Below are 17,576 nucleotides of genomic sequence, written 5' to 3' on the forward strand. Positions count from 1 at the left end.
CGAGCTTCATAATCAATCAGTGGTATTCACTGAGCACTAACTCTGTGCAGAGCACTGTACTAAGCACTTGGAGAGTGCTGTACAACAGAGTTGATAGATACGTTCTCCGTCCACTAGCAGCTTCTGTTCTTAGGCTGCTTCAACCATTCATATTTACTGGGTGCTTACTGTGTGCAAAGCATTGTACTAAGAACTTTGGAGAGTACAATATAACAGACACTTTCCCTGCCCACAAAGAGCTTAGTCCATCAGTCAGTCAATCAATGGTATTTATTGAGCACTTACTGTCTGCAGAGCACTGTACTAAGCTCTCTAGGGAGTACAACACAACGTTACAGACTTCCCTGCCCACAGCATGCTTACAATCTAGAGGGAATGTACGCAGTAATTTGGGAGGAGTCTGTGGTTGCCTTCTCTAGCCCGGCAGGAAAGGCTAGTAGGCAAGAAAGAGCATGAATGACCCCGGTCAAACCACTAACAATATAATCAGTTCCCTCACACAAGTTCTTAGCCCTGGAGTCTCAGAGTCGAGGCTCATCAGTGGTATTTAATGAGAGCTTACTGCGTGCAGAGCGCTGGACTCAGCACTGAGAGAGTCCAATAGAGTTGGCAGACAAGATCCCCACCCACAAGGACGACACAGTCTAGCAGGGAAGACAGACATTTAATCTGCAGGATATGACAGGAGGCTCTATCATCATTACAGCGCGGGTGGAGGGTGCTGACTGAACTGGAGGCAGAAAGGAGTGGGATAGGCAATCGATTTTCATAAGCCTGATACGTCACAAATGGAGTCTTTGAAAGGTCCTTTTGCATTGCTGCAGAGGAGAAACGTTTGGGGAGAGGAAGGGAAATGGAGAGGAGATGATGGGAGCAAGAAGAAAATTGTTTCGACTTCCGCCTTGGCTAACATGACACGCTGTATGGGTTTTGGTCCCTTGAGGACACAGAGGATTGGAATTCTTTGAGGAGCTTTCCAAGGGTTTAATCCCCTTGTGACCTTTCGGCTTGTTCTCAAAGCAGCCTTCTGTTCATCAGGAGGGCGGGCTGCTCCTCTCTGTCCCACTAACCCCAACAGCTTCATGGCCTGCAGGCAGAAGGTAAATTCCACTTTCAACCTGGCTCAGTTTTTTAATGGCACTTGTTAAACACTTTCTAAGTGCCAGGCATTGTTCTAAGCCCTGAGGTAGACACAAGCTAATCATGTTGGACACAGTCCATGTCTCACAAGGGGCTCACCGTCTTAATCTCCACTTTACAGATGAGGTAACTGAGGCCCGGAGAAGTGAAGTGATTTGCTTTAGGTCACACTACACAGAGGTGGTGGAGCTGGGATTAGAACCCAGCTCCTCTGACTCCCAGCAGGGCCCATGCTCTTTCCATTAGGCCATGCTGCTTCTCATTCGGCCTTGTTTTCTGCCAGGAGACTAGAAGGTGAGATCTGCCTTATTTCTCCATGAAGTTCTGTACCCAAACATGCCTCTGAGGCCTTTGAAGCTGTTCAATTTCTGGGTAACACTCAGCGGATGTGCATCCCATGAAATGATGGCAGGTGTAAATATGAAGCCCTAAAGGCACAAATAAATAAAGCAATTACAAAAATGATTGGTTTCAACTGTCACCCCAGAGAGGTGCCCAAGTAAGGACCAGGCCACGGAACACTCAGGCTGAGGGAGGTGGGGAAAGTACTGATATAATAATTATTTCAATTATTATTATTGTATTTTTAAGTGCTTACTATGTGCCAGGCACCGCTCTAAGCACTAGGGTAGATACAAGATAATCGGGTTGGACACAGTCCCTGCCCCACATAGGACTCTCAATCTTATTCCCCATTTTACTGATGAGGGAACTGAGGCACATACAAGTGAAGTGACTTGCCCAAGGTCACCCAGCCGACAAGGGACAGAGCCGGGATTAGAACCCAGGTCCTTCTGACTCGCAGGCCCATGCTGCAGCATGGCATAGTGGATAGAGCACGGGCCTAGGAGTCAGAAGGTCATGGGTTCTAATCCTGCCTCCGCCACTTGTCTGCTGTGTGACCTTTGACAAGTCACTTCATTTCTCTGTGCCTCAGTTACCACATCTGTAAAATGGGGATTGTGACTGTGAGCTCCATGTGGGACAAAGACTGTGTCCAACCCGATTCGCTTGTATCCACCCCAGCACTTAGTACAGTGCCTGGTACTCAGTAAGCGCTTAACAAATATCATTATTATTATTGTTATTATTATTATTATCCACTAGCCCATGCTGCTTTTCATTATACTATGATATAATAATCGTAATAATAATAATAGTGGTATTCATTAAGTGCTATGTGCCAGGCACTGTTCTAAGCGCTGGGGTAGATGCAAGCAAATCGGGCTGGACACAGTCCCTATCCCACACACAACTCAGAGACTTAATCCTCATTTCTGGCTATACTGTATACAGAAAGAGCATCGGTTTGCTCGACTGGAAAGCAAGGAGGTTTGGGAATCAGAAGACCTGGGATTGAGTCCCAGCTCTGCTACTGGCCTACCAGGTGACCTTGGACAAGTCACTTAACCTCAGTTTCCTCTCCTGCTAAATGGGGATGCTGTGCCTGCTTCCCACTACCTCAAAGGCGTGAGGACAAAAATCAATCGCTCGTTATTTACTGAGAGCTTACTGTGTGCAGAGCAGTGTACTAAGTGCATGCTAGGGAGAGTACAATACAGCAGAATTGGCAGAAGCGTTCCCTGCCCATAATTATCTGTGAAATGGCAAGGGTCATTCCGGCTAGCTACCTAGCTCGTAGAGAGCTGAAGAAGGGTGAACCATGCTGTCTTCGGCTTATCCTGGGGGTGGTGAGACAGATAGTCTTCTAATCTTATAGCATCCAAATTGAATTTAGCCAAGTGCCTTTTCGATCTGGTTCATCTGTCAGCTCCCAGTGCGGGTGGGAGCTGGGGGGGCTTCGGTGACCCGAGGCGGGCAGCGACGATGGGACGCCAAAGGCCCTACGGGGCCGAACGTTCTTATTCATTCTTGAGAAATTCAGAGCTTAATTTGATCTTAAGACCTACAGTGATGAAAGGCTTTGAGAGCAAAATTACTCAGGGGAATATGTTTTATAAGAGTCAGCTTTACACTCTTGGAGCTTATAAGCTGACATTGCTAGCGTGTGTGTGCGTGTGTGTGTGTGTTTGTGTGTGTGGAGAGACAAACAGAAAATTAAATCCAGAGCTATCCTTCATGTTTGAAAATGAGGATACTGCTAGGGACATTTAATCCCTGTGTGGGAATGAGACTAAAAAAAATAAAAAAATAAATGAACAAACAGCAACCTCTTCCATGCCATTTACTAATGTACTCTCCCAAGGATTTAGTACAGTGCTCTGCACAGAGTAAGCACTTATCCTATTCATTGTGGGGAGGGAATGTGTCTGTTTACTGTTATATTGTACTCTCCCAAGCGCTTAGTACAGTGCTCTGCACACAATAAGCACTCAATAAATATGACTGAATGAATGAACGGAAGCGCCCAATGAAGACCACTGATCGATTCGCCCATAAAGATGGTTCTTTGAGGAGCAGTTGCATTTACTTTTTGCAGTGCCTGTCGCTGCTCTGAATTCTGCCCCCTTGCTACCACAATATTCTAAAGGCTCTGCTTTAGAGGACCGTCTCCCCGTCACCCCTCCTCCGAATACCCCCTGTGAGGCTGGTCTGTCCGCTGCTGCTGTTGTTGTTGTTGTTGTTGCTTGTCAAACGGCTGCTGCTGCCGCCTGTACTGCTGGATGGCAGTACCCCTTCCTTCCTCTCCCCTTCGTGCCCCTCTCCACCCCCCCATCATACCTCCTTCCCTTCCCCGCAGCACCTGTACATATGTATATATGTTTGTACATATTTGTTACTCTATTTATTTATTTTACCTGTACATATCTATTCTATTTATTTTATTTTGTTAGTATGTTTGGTTTTGTTCTCTGTCTCCCCCTTTTAGACTGTGAGCCCACTGTTGGGTAGGGACTGTCTCTATATGTTGCCAACTTGTACTTCCCAAGCGCTTAGTACAGTGCTCTGCACACAGTAAGCGCTCAATAAATACGATTGATGATGATGATGATGATGGGAGGTCATCCTTTAAACTGCTTCTTTCGCCCTCCCTTCTGACACTGCCCTCCGGGTCAACCCACCAAACAGCAGCTGTTTGGGTATCCTGCTGTCAATACCAGGATACTGGCCTATAGGGGCTGAACAAATGTCTTCTGTCACCTAGATTAAATGGCACCTAAAGAAGCAGTGCTGCCTAGTGGATAGAGCACAGGCCTGGGGGTCAGAAGGACCTGGGTTCTAATCGTAGCTCCGTCACTTGTCTGCTGGGTTTCCTTGGGCAAGTCTCTTCACTTCTCTGTTTCTCAATTACCTCTTCTGTAAAATGAGGGTTAAGATTGGGAGCCCCGTTTGGGACACTGACATTGATCTTGTATCTACCCCAGTGCTTAATACAGTGCCTGGCACGTATTAAGCACTTAATTACCATTAAAAAAATCTCACAAGCTACTGAAATGAACTCTGCCTTGATGAATGGTGAAATCCGCCATTTGACACTACATTTTCAAACAGGCAATGTCCCGTTCTGTTAAGAAAGAAAAATAGCTCTGGAAAGTAATATGAGAAATAAACCTAAATAGGCTCCATTTATTTTCCATTTATTTTCCATTTTCCCATCACATATCCTAACAGGTAACAGGATATTTTTAGAGTTAGCAATCAACTATGATTTTGTCTAATATTCACTTAAACAATTTATTTTACAATAAACAATCTATTTCATTCTTCCTTCAGAGAAAGTAGGAGATGGCATCCTAAAATCTAGGGGACTCCAGAATACTTGTCAGTACTGTCTGTCTTTCTTTAGACCTATAAACTGAAATAAATTTAGCTCCAAATCAGTTTTTCATAATGCTCGCTGCAAAAGTTCAATTTCCTCAGAGAAACTGGAACCTAAATCCTTACCTTGGGTTTTATCAGACTTTTAAAAAGTGAACTAGACATCCAAACTCTGGATTAACAACCAAGAAAATCCTGGTCAGGATCAAACCCTGTCCTCCCTGTGTCTTTCCCTCCAGTGTAGACAACACCACCACCCTCCCTATATCATAATCGTGCTCTCATTCAACCCACATATTTAGTCATCACCAAATCCTGTCAGTTCTATCTTACACATATCAGCAAAATCCCTTTCCTCTCCATCCAAACTGCTATTACGCCGATCCAAGCACTTATATCCTGCCTTGACTATTGCATTAGCCTCCTTGCTGTCTTCCCTACCTCCTGTCTTTCCCCACCCAGGTACGCAGTTCATTCTGCTGCCCGGATCACTACGTTCAGTCCATATTTCCCCCCTCCTCGAGAACTTCCAGTGCTTGCCCACCCAACTCCACATCAAACAGAAACTCCTTATCACCGGCTTTAAAACACTCCATCGGCTCACCCCTTCCAACCTTACCTCACTGACTGCCCACTACAACCCAGTAGACAGACTTTGTTCCCCTAATGCCAACTTACTCACTGTATCTCGATCTCATCTATCTCACCACTGACCCCTTCACCACATCCTCCCTCTGACCTGGAACTCCCTCCTCCTCCACATACACCAGACCACCACTCTCCTCACCTTCAAAGCTTATTAAAATCCCAGCTCCTCTAAGAGGGCTTCCTGGATTAAGCCCTCTTTTTCCCTACTTCACCTCCCTTCTGCATCGCCTATTCACTTGGCTCTGTACCCTTCGACACTACCCTCAACCCCACAGCACTTACGTACAGATCTGAAATCTATTTACTTACTTCGATGTCTGTCTCCCCCTTCTAGACTGAGCTTCTTCATTCATTCATTCAATCGTATTTATTGAGCGCTTACTGTGTGCAGAGCACTGTACTAAGCGCTTGGGAAGTACAAGTTGGCAACATACAGAGACAGTCCCTACCCAACAGCGGGCTCACAGTCTAGAAGGGGGAGACAGACAACAAAACAAAATATATTAACAAAATAAATAAAATAGCTCCTTGTGGGCAGGGAACACACCTACTAACTCTACACTACTGTACTCCCCCAAGTGCTTAGTACAGTGCTGATTATTACGGCACATTTTTGCACTCTAAATAAAGGGTTCTAGAGTTGCTTTTACTGTGATTTCTCAGAACAAGCGTCTGAGGAAGGGGCAAAGAAGAATCCAGTCTACGATGTAAGCAAGCAACCTTGCAGACTTGCCCGCCTGCGGGTTGGCCGAAGGACTATAATAATAACAATAATAATAATATTTGTGGTACTATTAAGCACTTACTATGTGCCAGGCCCTGTCCTAAACACTGGACTGGATACATGCAAATCGTGTTGGACACCAGCCCTGTCCCGCATGAGGCTCATGGTCTTGATCCCCATTTTACAGATGAGATAACTGAGGCCCAGAGAAGTGAAGTGACTTGCCCCAGGTCACCCAATGGACAAGTGATGGAGCCGGAATTAGAACCCATGACCTATTGATTCCCAGGCCCAGGGCTCTATCCACTGTACCATGCTATTTCTCCAAGGAAATGTGCATGACATCCTAGGAGTTCTGTCAGGCATAAAGCATGATGTGATGATGTCACGGGTGCCATTTTCTGGATGACTGAGGATTTTGCCCAATCCCAGAGTTTCTCGGTGAGGGGAGAGCTTCTGAACCCCCAACTTGCTCCAAAACTTTTGCGTTTCCCCTCTGAATCAGTGTGAAGTCTGGCACGACATCTGAGCTGCGGGACTAGGCTTGAGAAGCCATGACAGGGGGTGGTGGGGTGGCCAAAATCTTAGAAATGGAATGTGAAAGCATCCAGTTCCCGTATGGGTCAGACCCGCTCGAAATTGGAAGACTGGCTGCCTCCCGGGACATCACAGTAAGAGTTCTGGCTAGGCCAGTAACAAAAAATCTGGTTTTCTTCTGGGGGTGGAGGTGGGCAGGAGGAATGGGCAGACTCCTCTGGACTGTCGAGAAGCAGCATGGCCTAGTGAATAGAACAGGGGCCTGGGAATTAGAAGAACCTGGGTTCTAATCCCGGCTCTGCCACTTGTCTGCTGAGTGACCTTGGGCAAGTCATTTCACTCCTCTGTGCTTCAGTTACCTCTTCTGTAAAATGGGGATTAAGACTGTGAGCCCCCACGTGGGACACGAACTGTGTCCAACCCAATTTGCTTGCATCCACCCCAGTGCTTAGTACAGTGCCTAGCACACAAGCACTTAAATACCAGAATTATTATTATTATGGACAGGGAATGCGTCCACCAATTCTGTTATATTGTACTCTCCTACATAGCAAGTGCTCAATAAATACCACGGATTGATTGAATGGTTCAACATTTGAGGACTCGGTAAGATTGGCAACGCGCCCTTCCGTGCTGCTTTCAGGGAGTTGGAAAAATACCTTTAACTCCGGCATGTTTATTATAAGCTGCATCGGGACTGTGACGATGGGGTTCTTCCTATAGTCCATCGGCACCAGGTTCGGTGCCAGCTCGTGGAACCGCTCGTGCAACCTGCAAAGGAAACAGAAGGCAGCTGCTGAAAATAACTATCTCGCCATTCCACAGGGTGGCATTTTGTGGGGACTACACCCCGGCCCACGGTTGGACTGTCTCGGCCCGTGTCACGGGCAAACCTTCCTAATGCCATGTCACTTAGCAGAGTTTCTGAGGCAGGAATTCTGGGAGTTCTGGTGTCTCCTGAGGACCACTGGTAGAATGCAAACTCAATCAATCAATCAATCGTATTTATTGAGAGCTTACTGTCTGCAGAACACTGTACTAAGCACTTGGGAAGTACAAGTTGGCAACATATAGAGATGGTCCCTACCCAACAGTGGGCTCACAGTCTAGAAGGGGGAGACAGAGAACAAAACCAAACATACTAACAAAATAAAATAAATAGAATAGATATGTACAAGTAAAATAGAGTAATAAATATGTACAAACATATATATATACATACATATATACATACATATGTACATATGTATATATATACAGTATACATATATACTCCTTGAGGACAGGGGATTATATCTACTAATTCTGATGTACTCGTCCATGCGTTTACTAGGAGAGGCAGCATGGCGTAGTGGATAGAGCACAGGCCTGAGAGCCAGAAGGTCATGGGTTCTAATCCCAGCTCTGCCACTTGTCTGCTGGATGACAATGGACAAGTCACTTCCCTTCTCTGGGCCTCAGTTACCTCATCTATTCAATGGGCATTGAGACTGTGAGTCCCAAGTGGGACAGGGACTGTGTCCAACCTGATTTGCTTGTATCCACCCAGTGCTTAATACAGTGCTTGGCACATAGTAAGTGCTTAACCAATACCACAGTGATTATTATTAGAAACGCTCTTAAAAATGATATATAAGGGAAGTAATAAAGTATATAAAATATGTACAGAAGTACTACAGTGTGTTGGGAAATTAAATGCTTATGCAGTAAGGGCTAATAGCAACTGAGGGATGTAAAGGGGGGAGATGAGAGATTCATGCGGAAGGCCTCCAAGAGGAGGTGTGATCCAAGAAGGGCTTTGAAGATGGGGAAACCTGTGGTCTGTTAGATATGAACTGGGAGGGACTTTCAGGAAGCGGGGAGGATGCAAGCAAGAGACTGCTGGTGGGAAAGATGACAGAGGACAAAGCAGAGTGAGTAGGTGAGCTTGAGAGGAATGAAGACTGTGATCTGGGGAGCAGTAGAAGAGAGTGGATCAGTAAGAAGGAATGCTGATTGAATGGCTTCAAGTCAATGGTCAGGAGTTTTTGCTCAATGCAGAAAGGAATGGGTAACCATTGGAGGCTTTGGAGGAGAGAGGAGTAGTGGGCAATTCAACACTTTGGAGAAATGCTCTGGGAAGAGACTGAAGGCAGGGAAATCAGTGGGAAGCTGATGCAGTAATACCCATCCCTCACAAAATATAAGTTTATACCCAGCAATTCACAGAGGGGATATTATACCAGATAAATAGCTATTTTGTGGGGTACCAACCCTAACTGGTTGCAAGTGAAAAATGATCTCATTTTGTAAACAGCCTTTCCAATTATTTCCAGCCTCCCCTATCTCCTTTTCTCTCTCTCTCTCCTCTCCTCACCTCTCCTCCCCGCTCCCCACTGCCCCTTCCTGTCTCTCCCTTTCTCCACCCTGGGCATTCAGGTATTGAGAGAATAAAAAGGACATGATACAATTCTGGCCCTCAAGGACCTTATAGCCTAGCAGGGGAGAAACAGGAGAAGTAGCATGGTATACGGGTCCAATCTTCAGTGGACTGTAGCACATGTGCAATTGTTCTGTATCACCAACGGCGACTGGTCAGTGAGCGAAAAGTCTTTGCAAATCCACGCTCTACTTTGATGTGTAACTCTCCTCCATGTCACCATCCCGTCATGCATCGATACCTTATTTAATAGCTACAGAAATGTGTCCGCTCCACTGCACTAACTCTGGCACGAGTAGATAGAATCTGCCGGCCTGTAATTAAACTGAGGGTTAGTCTACAAAACCTGCACAGATGGTTGGAACAATGGGTCTCCGAGATCAAGACCGTTCTTGGCTCATGGGTCAGATTACAGAATGTTTAGGAGGGCGAATTCTCTCCTTTCCAGTAATTTGGTTTCCTCACTCATTTGATGATTACAAAGACGGTACGCTTTACCACATTACCACCAAGGTATGTTTAAAATAAAATTAAAAAAATGCTTTAGGGAGGAATCAAAGAGTAATCAGCCTTTTTTACTGCCTTTATGATTAGGCTCTTGCTAAGACTTTTTTTTAAATGGTATTTGTTAGGCCCTTTCTATGTTCCAGGCACTGAACTAATTGCTGGGACAGATATAAGCTAATAAGGTTGGACACAGCCCCTGTCCCACATGGGACTCACAATCTTAATCTCCATTTTACAGATGAGGTAACTGAGGCACGGAGAAGTGAAGTGACTTTTCCAAGGTCACAGAGCAGATAAGTGGCTGAACCGGGAATAGAACCCAGGTCCTTCTGAATCCCAGGCCTCCCAGGCCATGCTGGTTCTCCACCTGGAAGACTAATGACTTCCAAACTTTGTCACTCTGCTCCAGGAAGAATTCCCCAGGAAGAATTCCCCAGGAAGAATTCTCCAGGAAGAATTCACCTATCCTGGCACTGCAGGAGCTCATGGGCACCGGGAAGAGGGACTGCACTGAGCTGGGTGTCTGATTTGGCCTTCGACATGCTGTGAAATCCAGGGCAAGTCATTCTCCCTTCCACGGGCCTGATTCTCATCATCCAGGAAGCCACCTCTTCCAGCAAGCCTTCCCAGATATTAATTCCCAACCCTCCAAGTTGGATCAACCCACCATCTCTAACACTAATGCATTTATTTATGCCCATCCTCAGCACTTGTATTTACATAACAACTGTAGCATTTGTTAAACACTATTAGCCAAGTGCTGTTTTTGAGTGCTGCAATAGATGCAGAGTATATGCAGTTTGGACGCAGTCCTTGTCCCACATGGGGTCCGCGGTCAAGTTCGAGGGAGAAAAGACATTGAATCCCCATTTTACAGGTGAGGAAAATGAGGCATAGAAAAGATAAGTGACTTTCCCAAGGTCACAAAGCAGGCAGGAGGCAGAGCAGAGATTTGAACCTCTGACTTTCAGGCCTATGCTTCTTCTACTAGAGAAGCAGTGTGGCTTAGTGGAAAGAGCACAGGCTTGGGAGGCAGAGGATGGGGGTTCTAATCCCAACTCTGCCACTTGTCTGCTACGTGACCTTGGGCAAGTTACTTAACTTCTCTGTGCCTCAGTTACCTCATCTGGAAAATGGGGATTAAAAGTGTGAGCCCCACCTTGGGACATCCTGATTACCCTACATCTACCCCAGCGCTTAGAACAGTGCTTGGCACATAGTAAGCATTTAACAAATACCATAATAATAATCACTATTATTATTAGGCCATACTGCTTCTCTACATGCGAATTCATAAGAATGATATTTATTCCGACTGCAGTTTGCAATTTTATTACTGTCTCCCTCATTAAAGGTAAGCTCTTATTGGACAGGGTATGTACTTCATCTCTCTGTCGTGCTTTCACAAGTTCTTAATATTCTTGCTATTCTTGCCTTTGTCTTTCTAGGTTGTTTTCTTCTATGCCTTTGTGTGTCACTGAGCCCAACTTTCCTCTTAGACTGTCAGCCCTCTGAGGGCCAGGGATTGTGTCTATTTTTAGTCTGTGTACTTTTTCCCAGCGTTGCACATTGCACTGCACATTGAGCATCCTTAATAAATTTTATTACTACCGTTACTAGTACAGTGCATTTCTCTCAGTGGGCACTCAATCGATAGCACTAATAATGACAACTGCAGTGTTTGTTAAGTGCTTATTATGTGCCAAACACTGTTCTAAGTGCTGGGGTACATACGAAGTAATGAAGTTGGACACAGTCCCTGTCCCACATGGTGCTCACAATCTTAATCCCCATTTTACAGATGAGGTAACTGAGGCAAAGGGAAGTTAAGAAGGAGAGTGTGTAGTGGATAGAGCACGGGCCTGGGTCGTGGGTTTTAATCCCAGCTCCTCCACTTGTCTGCTGGGTGACCTTGGGCAAGTCACTTCACTTCTCTGTACCTCAGTCACCTCGTCTGTAAAATGAGAATTGAAACTGTGAACCCCATATGGGACAGGAACTTGGTCCCCACAATTTGCTTGTACCCACCCCAGTGCTTAGTATAGTGCCTGGTACATAGTAAGTGCTTAAAAAATACCACAATTATTATTATTATTGTTATTATTAAATTATTTCATCATCTGTTTCACCACCTACACCGTACACTTCCTACCGGGATTGTGGCTATTAATTCTATTGTACTCTCCCAAGTGCTTAATACAGAGCTCTGCACAAACTGGGGGCTCAATAAATACTACCGATTGATGGGCTGATACCTGAAGTGCACAAAACAGATCAAGTGGAAGTTCCGCTTTCTGTGAAGCAGGGTGGCCTAATGGAAAGAGCACAAGCCTGGGAGGGAACCAGAGGACCTGGATTCTAATTCCGGCTCTGCACTTTAGCTGTTGTGGGTCCTTGGTCAAGTCACTAAACTTCTCTGTGTCTTAGTTCCCTCATCTACAAAAAGGGGATTCAATACCTGTTCTCCCTCCTCCTATGACTTTAAGCCCCATGTGGGACCTGATTATCTTTTATCTACCCCAGTGCTTAGTAGGATGCTTGGGAAATAGTAAGTGCTTCACAAAAAAAATCATTATTTTTATTATTATGATGACTGTTATTATTTGACAGGCTTGAAACTTAAGAAAAAGGTCAGATACATTCACCGTAAGGTATTTTTCCTACCATTCTTATTAAGACTTTAGGAGAGGAGAGCTGATTGGTTCCTAGAAGATAGATTCCCTCCTCTCTTTTCCTCACCCCACTCCCTTCCAAGGCAAAGGCACAGATAGCTGTAGCTTTCCATCTGCTTTGCCCCTAGGGACCCACATGGAATCTAGTAATTGCCTAGAGTCTTACACACTTCTGCAGGGTATTTAGCTACACTACAAATAAAAGGAACCCTGTAGGCAAACAAACAGACTAAAAACTGGGCTAGTATAGTGGCACAAAGGATTGAGATTCACATAAAGTTATATTTCCTAGAAGGAACTACAATAATAATAATAGTGGTACTTGTTAAGCACTTAACCTGTGCTAGGCACTGACTGTACTAACTGCTGGGGTGAATACAAGCAAATTGGGTTGGAAACAGTCAATACAGAAATCGTACCATATTAGGATTAGACTGTTCTCCCCGACTGTAAGCTTGTTGTGGGCAGGCAACATTTCTGCCAACTCTGTTGCACTGTACTCTCCTAAGTAGTTAGTACAGTGCTCTACACACAGTAAGTGCTCAATAAATGCCATCGATTGATTGATACAACTCTGTTGAATTGCACTTTTTTAAGTGCTTGGGTCAGTGCTCTGCGCACACCAAGTGCTCAATAGATAACACTGACTGACTGAATGACTGACTGGAAGAGCTGATAAACACTGGTCTGGTGGAAGGGAAACCAGTGGAGTTTATTCATTCAATCACACTTATTGAGCACTTACTGTGTGCAGACCATGGTACTAAGCACTTGGGAGAACACAACAATAAACAGACACATACGTTACATCCTTCTCTGAAGGCTTCTTAAAAAAGATTTTCACGTGTTGGGGATGGTTGAAATGTAATCCTGCCCAACAGGATCTTTCAAATCGGCGGCTCTGTCCTACTGTCTTCCCGTTCCAGTTTAAGGGAGAGCGGGATGGGAGTGGTGGGGCTGGGGGAGAACAGAAGTTTGAGTGGGGGTTTACAGGGAGGTGCCATCTACAAGCTACAGTACAACCATGTTGCTGGAGTGGCGGTGGGGGCAATCTGGGGCAGTGGGGAATGCCATCATCATCATCATCAATCGTATTTATTGAGCGCTTACTGTGTGCAGAGCACTGTACTAAGCGCTTGGGAAGTACAAGTTGGCAACATATAGAGACAGTCCCTACCCAACAGTGGGCTCACAGTCTAAAAGGGGGAGACAGAGAACAAAACCAAACATACTAACAAAATAAAATAAATAGAAAAGATATGTACAAGTAAAATAAATAAATAAATAGAGTAACAAATATGTACAAACATATATACATATATACAGGTGCTGTGGGGAAGGGAAGGAGGTAAGATGGGGGGGATGGAGAGGGGGATGAGGGGGAGAGGAAGGAAGGGGCTCAGTCTGGGAAGGCCTCCTGGAGGAGGTGAGCTCTCAGTAGGGCCTTGACAGAGGACTCTTTGCCCCAAACACCCAACTTTGTCAGATGGCCAACTTGAATCTCCTTTGAGAGACACAGGAACTCCAGGCCTAGTGGATAGAGCACAGGCCTGGGATTCAGAGGACCTGGGTTCCAACCCTGGTTCTGCCACTTGTATGACCTTGGGCAAGTAACTTCACTTCTCTGGGTCTCCGGTCCCTCATCTGAAAAATGGGAATTAACACTCAGAGTCCCATGTGGTACAAAGACCGTGTCCAACCTGATTAGCTTGTATCTACCCAGTGCTGAGTACAGTGCCTGACACTAAGTGCTTAACAAATACCATTTAAAAAAAAAAGGCAAAATACCATCAACTCCAAACCACGGCACTGCTGCAGTCCTCTGCAAAAAAAAACAAACAAAAAAAATTTCTAACCAGGCATAGGCATTTTTTTATGCTTGACTGCAAAACTTCCAGGCTGCGCCATGGTCTCCGGCTACGTTTGGCCGCCACCGTGTCTGTTGCAATTATGACTAAAGAATTTTGGTCCAAGGGCAAAAATCCCTTTAACTCAGTGATGCTCCTTTGTTCTGAAAAGCTGCAATTTCACACTGGGTTCAGGCTGCATCGAGTGAACAAGACAGGAGACACAGTATTTCTTTAGTTAGTCTGTCAGCCCCACATGGGACAAGGACTGTGCCCAACCTGATTATTTTGTTATCTACCCTTATTTACTCAGTACGGTGCTTGGCACATAGTAAGAACTTAAGTATAATTATTTTTTATAGTATTTGCTAAGTGCTTACTATGTGTCAGGCATTGTACTAAGCGCTGGGATAGATATAAGCTAATCAGGTTGGGCACAGTCCCTGTCCCACATGGGGCTCATGGTCTTAATCCCCATTTTACAGTTGAGTGAACAGACACAGAGAAGGTCACACAGCAGAAAGGTGGTGGAAGCCGGAATTAGAACCCAGGTCCTTCTAACTCCCAGGCCCGGTATCTATCAACTGGGCCATGCAGAAAATGGCCAAGAGATGGTAGAAGGGGAGGGAGCTTGGTGTAGACAGTTACTTTTAATAAGGATAACAGAGTTCAAATAATAATAATGATGATGACAGTATTTGTTAAGTGCTTACTATGTGCCAAGCACTGTTCTAAGCACTGGGGGGGATACAAGGTGATCAGGTTGTCCCATGTGGGTCTCACAGTCTTAACCCCCATTTTACAGATGAGGTAACTGAGGCACAGAGAAGTTAAGTGACTTGCCCAAAGTGGCAGAGATGGGATTAGAACCCAAGACCTCTGACTCCCAAGCCTGGGCTCTTTCCACTGAGCCATGCTGCTTCTTCTAACAGATCCTATTCGCCATTACGCTGGTCGGGGGTGGCTTTACACTTTGCTCTCTTGCTCCTACCGAAATTCAGCCTTGGATAGAATGACGGGAACCTGATTAGCTTGTACTAACCTCAGCGCTTAGTACAGTGCCTGGCACACAGTAAGTGCTTAACAAATACCATTTTTTTTTTAAAAGGGAGCATCTCAGCTTCGGCACACAAGTTACGTTGGCAATGACAGTAGGAAGTAAAGAGAAAAGAGGAGCCAAGGAAGGCAACCAGGGTGAACCCTTTGAAGCAAGTGTCCTGGAAAGGAGATGCAGAGGTCAGCACAGCTACAAGAGAGGATCTGAATGGAATCTGGCCCTCCAGGAGAGATTGAGGTTCAGGGGTCTCCCGGGCTGCCCCCCATCTTCTCTAACTAAGCATATCTCTGGCTTTGGGCCTGTTATCATAGCTCTATGATTCCGCAGCCTTCTTTTCTCCTCCTTTCATTCTCTATAATCAGCAGTAGAAGGCTGGGCAGGCTGAACACCTATACTTCTCCAGCTGGGCCCTGGCCAACTCATTATCCCTGTCTATAGGGAGAAATGGAAGCAGACGGAGAGGCTGGCGGAAAAACGTTATTACCGGAATCAAAACTTGTCTGCCAGAAAATTTGATTTACCAAATACAGAACAGTCTCGGAAAGAACGTCCTAGCACATGGGCTACCTTGATGGAACGTGATGGAGCCTGGGGCTCCCGGTTCGGATGAGACACCTCAGGGCAACGGGCCACCTCATGTTGGGGGGAAACCGGACCCTGGAGCAGCGAGGTCAGCATCGTCTCAGCTCTCAGGCAGACTCATGAGGGACAGAAAAAGTCCCTGGACGAGAGGGACCGGAAAGAAAAGTCCATCTGGAATATATGGACACTGACCCAACTCTCAGTTTCACTTTGATGCCCCCTTCTCTGAGGTTGTCTCTGCTAGCACTGTAAAGGAGTGATTTTTTTTTCCCCAGTTTAAGGGGGAACTCATTCACAGAGAAGCAGCATGGCTTAGTGGAAAGAGCACGGGTTTGGGAGTCAGAGGTCGTGGGTTCTAATCCTGGCTCTGACACTTGTCAGCTGTGTGACTTTGGGCAAGTCACTTAACTTCTAACCATGCCTCAGTTACCTCATCTGTAAAAATGGGGATTAAGACTGTGAGTCCCACCTGGGACAACCTGATAACCTTGTATCTCCCCCAGTGCTTGGCACATAGGAAGCGCTTAATACCATCATCATCATCATCATCATTACTGAGTGCTTACTATATGCAAAGCACTGTACTAAGCACTTGGGAGAGTACAACAACAGACACATTCCCTATCCAAAATGCGCTTACAGTCAAAATATTTCCTACCATAAGAGACACACACACACACACACACACACACTCAAAAGTATTTATAATATTGCATATATCAATAATAATTCTATTATTATTGAGGTATTTGTTAAGTGCTTGATTATAAGCCAAGCACTGTACTACTAATAATAATTAATAATAATTTTGGTGTTTGTTAAGTCCTTATTATGTGCCAAACACTGTTCTAAGCGCTGGGGTAGATACAAGGAAATCAGGTTGAACTCAGTCCCAGTCCCACATGGGGCTCACTGTATTAATTCTCATTTTACAGATGAGGTAACTGAGGCACACAGAAGCGAAGTGACTTGCTCAAGGTCACACAGCTGACATGGCAGAGCCAGGATTAGAATCCATATCCTTTGACTCCCATGCTCTTTCCACTAGACCATGCTGCTTCCAGTGCTACTAAGAACTGGAATAGACACAATACAATCAGATCAGGCCCAGTCACTACCCCATGAGAGGGTCAGAGTCTAATGGGAAGGAGCAAGCAGGTATCTAATTCCCATTTTACAAAGGAGGAAACTGAGGCACAGAGAAGGTAAGTGACCTGCCCGAGGTCACCCAGCAGGCAAGTGACTGGATCAGGCTTAGAACCCAGGTCCTTTTATCAAGGTATTACTGAAAACACGGCTCCCTTGCAATTATAACCCTGTTATTTCTAAAAGGCTCAAGAACTATTACGCTTTCATGGCAGCCTAACCCAACTGGAATCACGCAGTGTGATTCCATTCAATATGACCTGACCGGCAGAAAGAGTACACTTCAATTATAGAATCATTTGTCACCAATTCAGCCATCTGTTGGTTCTGTATCTGCATAAGCACCCTGACAACAAGGAACATCACTAAAGTACTATTTTCCCTACACCACTTCCCTGTAGAAAATCTACTTCCCAGTTTCCTAATCCCATTCACCCCACAGCCCTGGATACGGCACGGCCCACAGCTGCATCAAACACTTTCCTTTCCCATCAACAGGAGAATATTGGTCTCTGCCCAAGCTGTAATGTCACACCAAAGTTGAACACTTAGCTAATTATGCCTCCTCAATTCCAGC

At 45.4% G+C, this 17,576-nt stretch overlaps 1 protein-coding gene across 3 annotated transcripts in view; it reads right to left on the reverse strand.

The window, feature by feature from the left end:
• The window catches only part of CIB2 (calcium and integrin binding family member 2), a 46,209-nt gene that overhangs the window by 11,812 nt on the left and 16,821 nt on the right, over positions 1 to 17,576 (reverse strand). For all 3 annotated transcript variants that reach the window (XM_038767187.1, XM_038767188.1, XM_038767189.1), the window contains one exon: positions 7,429 to 7,540. In XM_038767187.1, coding sequence (XP_038623115.1) covers positions 7,429 to 7,540 — 112 coding nt within the window. The remainder of the gene's footprint in view (positions 1 to 7,428; positions 7,541 to 17,576) is intronic.

This window comes from Tachyglossus aculeatus, chromosome 26 (assembly GCF_015852505.1).
Source record: "Tachyglossus aculeatus isolate mTacAcu1 chromosome 26, mTacAcu1.pri, whole genome shotgun sequence".
NCBI lineage: Eukaryota > Metazoa > Chordata > Mammalia > Monotremata > Tachyglossidae > Tachyglossus > Tachyglossus aculeatus.